At 44.6% G+C, this 7,469-nt stretch overlaps 1 protein-coding gene across 1 annotated transcript in view; it reads right to left on the bottom strand.

The window, feature by feature from the left end:
• Positions 1-523: 523 nt before the first annotated feature.
• LOC138363722 (uncharacterized) overlaps positions 524-7,469 on the bottom strand; it is a 17,379-nt gene continuing 10,433 nt past the window's right edge. The window contains exons 3-4 of the mRNA XM_069323113.1: positions 1,517-1,927; positions 524-535 (exon numbers count right to left, since the gene is read on the bottom strand). Coding sequence (XP_069179214.1) covers positions 524-535; positions 1,517-1,927 — 423 coding nt within the window. The remainder of the gene's footprint in view (positions 536-1,516; positions 1,928-7,469) is intronic.

Below are 7,469 nucleotides of genomic sequence, written 5' to 3'. Positions count from 1 at the left end.
CCAGGCGGTGGCCACGACCTGAGTGAGGGAGAGGAACTATTATATGTCGTAAAAGTTATATTATTCACTTCCTCAAGGGTAGACATACATTACCCAGGGCTGACACAACCAAAAACTGGGCTGAGGTGTAAGAGGAACACAGACAACAACTATTGCGTCGACAGACAACGTCAACGCCTGACGTTGTTTACGGTGCGGGAAAAACACGTTATCTCTGCACACTTCTGCAGCTGCCTCATCCACGTCTGTGCAACTAACCTATACTACGTGAAGGATTATATAGCAGGTTATGAGCTAGTTGCGTGATACTAAATAAAACACCTGTGGTAGTAGTAGCCACCTGTGACGGTAGCGCCCTGCCACAGGTAACGGTAGTCAACTGCCATAGGTAACGGTAGCCACCTGTGACAGGTAACGGAAGCCACCTGCCACAAGTAACGGTAACGATCTACCACAGGTAACGAAAGCAGGTCACTCCCTTGACCCTAGATCATCCATGGTGCTGGACAGTCAAATTGGTACGCTATAGGTTCTCCTTGGCATGACATATACCACAAATATACTCAATTATCAAGAACAAATTTTATAATTGCTCCTAAGAGAGAGAGAGAGAGAGAGAGAGAGAGAGAGAGAGAGAGAGAGAGAGAGAGAGAGAGAGAGAGAGAGAGAGAGAGAGAGAGAGAGAGAGAATGAGAGAGAGAGCGAGAGAGAGAGCGAGAGAGAGAAAGAGAGAGAGAAAGAGAGAGAGAGAGAGAGAGAGAGAGAGAGAGAGAGAGAGAGAGAGAGAGAGAGAGAGAGAGAGAGAGAGAGAGAGAGAGAGAGAGAGAGAGAGAGAGAGAAAGAGAGAGCGAGAGAGAGAAAGAGAGAGCGAGAGAGAGAGAGAGAGAGAGAGAGAGAGAGAGAGAGAGAGAGAGAGAGAGAGAGAGTAACAGAGAGAGAGAGAGAGAGAGAGAGAGAGAGAGAGAGAGAGAGAGAGAGAGAGAGAGAGAGAGAGAGAGAGAGAGAGAGAGAGAGAGAGAGAGAGAGAGAGACAAAACATATATTAATATTTTCATATTTACAAATGTGTCTCAAGAAGCAAATTATACATAAAGCGTAATTGTGACATACACATTCCACTCAGTTGAATCGTCGATGATTCGAACTTGAGACTTCAAATTACAACATTGCCTTACCAACCAGGCCATGGGTGCCCACTAACATACAGATCACTCATTACAAAAAGTGTAACACAACAAAGCATATTATGACTAAAACCTGATTAGCTACCAAAGCTTTAATTGGCACTCTCAGCACCAACAGTGCAACTTGCACTCTCAGCACCAACAGTGCCACTTGCACTCTCAGCACCAACAGTGCCACTTGCACTCTCAGCACCAACAGTGCCACTTGCACTCTCAGCACCAACAGTGCCACTTGCACTCTCAGCAGCAGCAGTGCCACTTGCACTCTCAGCACCAACAGTGCCACTTGCACTCTCAGCACCAACAGTGCCACTTACACTCTCAGCACCAACAGTGCCACTTGCACTCTCAGCACCAACAGTGTAACTTGCACTCTCAGCACCAACAGTGACACTTGCACTCTCATCACCAACAGTGCCACTTGCACTCTCAGCACCAACAGTGCCACATGCACTCTCAGCACCAACAGGGCAACTTGCACTCTCAACACCAACAGTGCTACTTGCACTCTCAGCACCAACAGTGCCACTTGCACTCTCAGCACCGACAGTGCCACTTGCACTCTCAGCACCAACAGTGCAACTTGCACTCTCAGCACCAACAGTGCTACTTGCACACTCAGCACCAACAGTGCCACTTGCACTCTCAGCACCAACAGTGCAACTTACACTCTCAGTGCCACTTGCACTCTCAGCACCAACAGTGCCACTTGCACTCTCAGCACCAACAGTGCCACTTGCACTCTCAGCACCAACAGTGCCACTTACACTCTCAGTGCCACTTGCACTCTCAGCACCAACAGTGCCACTTGCACTCTCAGCACCAACAGTGCCACTTGCACTCTCAGCACCAACAGTGCAACTTACACTCTCAGTGCCGCTTGCACCCTCAGCACCAACAGCGCCACATGCACTCTCAGCACCAACAGTGCCACTTGCACTCTCAGCACCAACAGTGCAACTTGCACTCTCAGCACCAACAGTGCCACTTGCACTCTCAGCACCAACAGTGCCACTTGCACTCTCAGCACCAACAGTGCCACTTGCTCTATCAGCACCAACAGTGCCACTTGCACTCTCAGCACCAACAGTGCCACTTACACTCTCAGCACCAACAGTGCCACTTGCACTCTCAGCACCAACAGTGCCACTTACACTCTCAGCACCAACAGCGCCACTTGCACTCTCAGCACCAACAGTGCCACTTACACTCTCAGCACCAACAGTGCCACTTGCACTCTCAGCACCAACAGTGCCACTTACACTCTCAGCACCAACAGTGCCACTTGCACTCTCAGCACCAACAGTGCCACTTACACTCTCAGCACCAACAGTGCAACTTGCACTCCAGAAGGCTCTTCTACCACACAAACTTTCACTCCAGGAGTCTCTACTACCACTCAAACTTTCACTCTAGGAGGCTCTACTACCACTCAAACTTTCACTCTAGGAAGCTCTACTGCCACTCAAACTTTCACTCTAGGAGGCTCTAATACCACTTAAACTTTCACTCCAGGAGGCTCTACTACCACTCAAACTTTCACTCAAGGAAGCTCTACTATCACTCAAACTTTCACTCTAGGAAGCTCTACTACCAATCAAACTTTCACTCTAGGAGGCTCTACTACCACTCAAACCTTCACTCCAAGAGGCTCTACTACCACTCAAACTTTCACTCTAGGAGGCTCTACTACCACTTATACTTTCACTCTAGGAGGCTCTACTACCACTCAAACTTTCACTCTAGGAGGCTCTACTACCACTCAAACTTTCACTCTAAGAAGCTCTGCTACCACTCAAACTTTCACTCTATGAAGCTCTACTACTTTTAAACTTTCACTCTAGGAGGCTCTACTACCACTTAACCTTTCACTCTAGGAGGCTCTACTACCACTCAAACGTTCACTCCAGGAGGCTCTACTACCACTCAAACGTTCACTCTAGAAGGCTCTACTTCCACTCAAACTTTCACTCTAAGAAGCTCTGCTACCACTCAAACTTTCACCCTATGAAGCTCTACTAAAACTCAAACTTTCACCCTATGAAGCTCTACTAAAACTCAAACGTTCACTCTAGGGGGCTCTACTACCACTAAAACTTTCACTCTAGGAGGCACTCTCAGACAACCCTTTCATAGTCTCTGTCTCTGTCTCTGGCCTCCCACTAGCATGCCAATACCACCACAGTGTAGTGTAGTACATACCACCACAGTGTAGTGTAGTACATACCACCACAGTGTAGTGTAGTACATACCACCACAGTGTAGTGTAGTACATACCACCTCAGTGTAGTGTAGTACACACCACCTTAGTGTAGTGTAGTACACACCACCTCAGTGTAGTGTAGTACACACCACCTCTGTGTAGTACATACCACCTCAGTGTAGCGTAGTGCATACCACCACAGTGTAGTGTAGTACATACCTTTTCAGTACAGTGTAGTACACACCACCTCAGTGCTGTGTAGTACATACCACCACAGTGTAGTGTAGTACATACCACCTCAGTGTAGTGTAGTACATACCACCACAGTGTAGTGTAGTACATACCACCTCAGTGTAGTGTAGTACATACCTTTTCAGTGCAGTGTAGTACATACTACCTCAGTGTAGTGTAGTACATACCACCTCAGTGTAGTGTAGTACACACCACCTCAGTGTAGTGTAGTACATACCACCTCAGTGTAGTGTAGTACATACCACCTCAGTGTAGTGTAGTACATACCACCTCAGTGTAGTGTAGTACATACCACCTCAGTGTAGTGCAAGTGGTACATACCACCTCAGTGTAGTGTAGTACATACCACCTCAGTATAGTGTACTACATACCTTTTCAGTGCAGTGTAGTACGCACCACCTCAGTGTAGTGTAGTACATACCACCACAGTGTAGTGTAGTACACACCACATCAGTGTAGTGTCGTACATACCACCACAGTGTAGTGTAGTACATAGAACCCCAGTGTAGTGTAGTACATACCACCACAGTGTAGTGTAGTACATACCACCAGTGTAGTGTAGTACACACCACCTCAGTGTAGTGTCGTACATACCACCTCAGTGTAGTGTAGTACATACCACCCCTGTGTAGTGTAGTACATACCACCACAGTGTAGTGTAGTACATACCACCACAGTGTAGTGTAGTACACACCACCTCAGTGTAGTGCTGTACATACCACCTCAGTGTAGTGTAGTACACACCACCTCAGTGTAGTGTAGTACACACCACCTCAGTGTAGTGTAGTACACACCACCTCAGTGTAGTGTAGTACACACCACCTCAGTGTAGTGTAGTACACACCACCTCAGTGTAGTGTAGTACAGACCACCACAGTATAGTGTAGTACACAGCACCTCAGTGTAGTATAGTATACACCACCTGAGTGTAGTGTAGTACACACCACCTCAGTGTAGTGTTGTACACACCACCTCAGTGTAGTGTAGTACACACCACCTGAGTGAAGTGTAGTACACACCACCTCAGTGTAGTGTAGTACACACCACCTCAGTGTAGTGTAGTACATACCACCTCAGTGTATTGTAGTACACCCCACCTCAGTGTAGCGCAGTGCATACTACCTCAGTGTAGTATAGTACATACCACCTCAGTGTAGCGTAGTGCATACCACCTCAGTGTAGTGTAGTACACACCACCTCAGTGTAATGTAGTACACACCACCACAGTGTAGTGTAGTACACACCACCACAGTGTAGTGTAGTATACACCACCACAGTGTAGTGTAGTACACACCACCTCAGTGTAGTGTAGTACACACCACCTCAGTGTAGTGTAGTACATACCTCCTCAGTGTAGCGTAGTGCATACCACCTCAGTGTAGTGTAGTACACACCACCTCAGTGTAGTGTAGTACACACCACCTCAGTGTAGTGTAGTACATGCCACCTCAATGTAGTGTAGTACATACCACCTCAGTGTAGTGTAGTACATACCACCTCAGTGTAGTGCAGTACATACCACCTCAGTGTAGTGCAGTACATACCACCATAGTGTAGTGTAGTATATACCACCTCAGTGTAGTGTAGTACATACCACCTCAGTGTAGTGTAGTACATACTTTGACACAGCACCCCATAAGAGGCTGGTTTATAAACTGGAGAAACAGGCAGGAATAACTGGTAAGGTGATCCAGTGGATAAGGGAGTACCTAAGCAATAGAAAGCAGAGAGGTACAGTGAGGGATATGACCTCAGACTGGCATGAAGTCATCAGTGGAGTCCCACAGGGCTCTGTACTTTGACCTATTAGGTTTCTGATATACGTAATTCTCCTAGAGGATTAGATTCATTCTTCTCAATGTTTGCTGACGATGCCAAAATTATGAGAAGTTTTAAGACAGGAGGACAGCATGAGGCTTCTAAAAGACCTGAGGTGCATCAGGGTGAAAGAAACTCTGCCCATTTGTTTCCGCCTCCACCGGCGATCGAAGCCGGAACCTCAGGACTACGAATCCGAAGCGCTGTCCACTCAGCTGTCAGGCCCCTGGAGAGTTAGGGTGGAGAGTAACGTTGCCTGGTTCCCGTCATATGGCGGCAACATGGATGCGTTCGCGACGAGGAGGCACGAACAGCTAAACGTTATTTTGTCAAAATTTTTGTTTTGTTTTTATATTCTAATCATTTGCTTTTTAAAAATTTATTCCGGGAGGTTCTGAAGGTAAATATCATTTTCATAACATATAACAATTATACTATAGATACTAGAATTTGTTGTGTTTTTTTCTGTTTCACTAGATAATGCCACCCTGGCTGGGCTATTTAAAAAATAAATGTAAAATGCTTTAAATACGGCCAACTCACATCTCTGGACTGTCTTTGAGGCGTTAGTAATAAAACATCTAATTTTATTAATAAACTTTTCCTTGCCCTTGTTAGGTTTAAGCTATATTTTTACCTCGGTTTTAGATACCACAAAACTCTCTGGACGTTACACTCTCAGCAAATCAGTAGGATACATGAGGAGGATTCGAACCTGCAAACTTTGTTCTCCCAAGCCAACACCTTATACCGCTACGCCACATCATGGTAAAAAAAATGCAACCTGTAAACATTCTCAAGAACGTGAACAGAGAAAGATAACAAAATTAATCCCAAGAATTAGAAACCTTCCTTATGTAGAGATGTAATAAAAGCTTTATTTACATTGTTTAAGAACCCGTAGAGTAAACAGTGATATGACTGAAGTGTACAATTGGGAGGGGGGGGGGGGAATGTGTAACAGTTAGTATATTAATGGGGATATGTCACTAATATCCCTGAATATATCAACACAAAATAGAACATGAAACAATCCATACAAATTGGATACGTTCAAATTAGGATAAACTGTACTCACCTAATTGTACTCACCTAACTGTGCTTGCGGGGGTTGAGCTCTCATTGGAAATCAACAATCAGGGTTGTTGATTTCCGGAATAGATTACCTGGTAACATAATAGACTTGGGATCACTGGATTATTTCAAGCGCTGGTTAGACATATATATGAAAGAGTTTGAGTGTATATAAATAGGAGCTGCCATGAATGGGTCAAAGGGCCTTCTGCAGGTTCAGTAATTCTTATGTGCGAGTTGGTCAAAAGACTTTGCAGTTTCTGTTATCATGTTGCATCATGTGCATACAAACTTATTTTTAGGTTGTAAACATAACTTTTTCAATGTAAACGTGATTTGAAAAGTTCCAATATGAATATATATTCATTTTTCATATTCTGTAATATGTAATATTTTCATGGAACTCGAAAATTCTGCAGCTGTCACTGAGATAATGATTGAGACGCCTTTGATAAGTTATGACAGATTGAGAGTGAACATGATGCTATGTATCACTTCCACATACAAAGCAGCTGCTATTTATATCCACCAAGATTCATTCAAATATATATATATATATATATATATATATATATATATATATATATATATATATATATATATATATATATATATATATATATATATATATATAAATATATATATATAACTGAAAACTCACACCCCAGAAGTGACTCGAACCCATACTCCCAGAAGCAACGCAACTGGTATGTACAAGACGCCTTAATCCACTTGACTATCACGACCGGACAAAATGAGGTGATAGCCGAGGCTATTTGAACCACCCCACCGCCGGCACTCGGATAGTAATCTTGGGCATAGCATTTTACCAAACCACCTCATTCTTTGGGGCACACGTGAGGAACACAAATGCGAACAAGCCTGAATGGTCCCCAGGACAATATGCAACTGAAAACTCACACCCCAGAAGTGACTCG

This window comes from Procambarus clarkii, chromosome 11 (assembly GCF_040958095.1).
Source record: "Procambarus clarkii isolate CNS0578487 chromosome 11, FALCON_Pclarkii_2.0, whole genome shotgun sequence".
Classification (NCBI taxonomy): domain Eukaryota; kingdom Metazoa; phylum Arthropoda; class Malacostraca; order Decapoda; family Cambaridae; genus Procambarus; species Procambarus clarkii.
The sequence above is the reverse complement of the archived record's forward strand: the minus strand, read 5'-3'. Positions and strand labels throughout refer to the sequence as shown.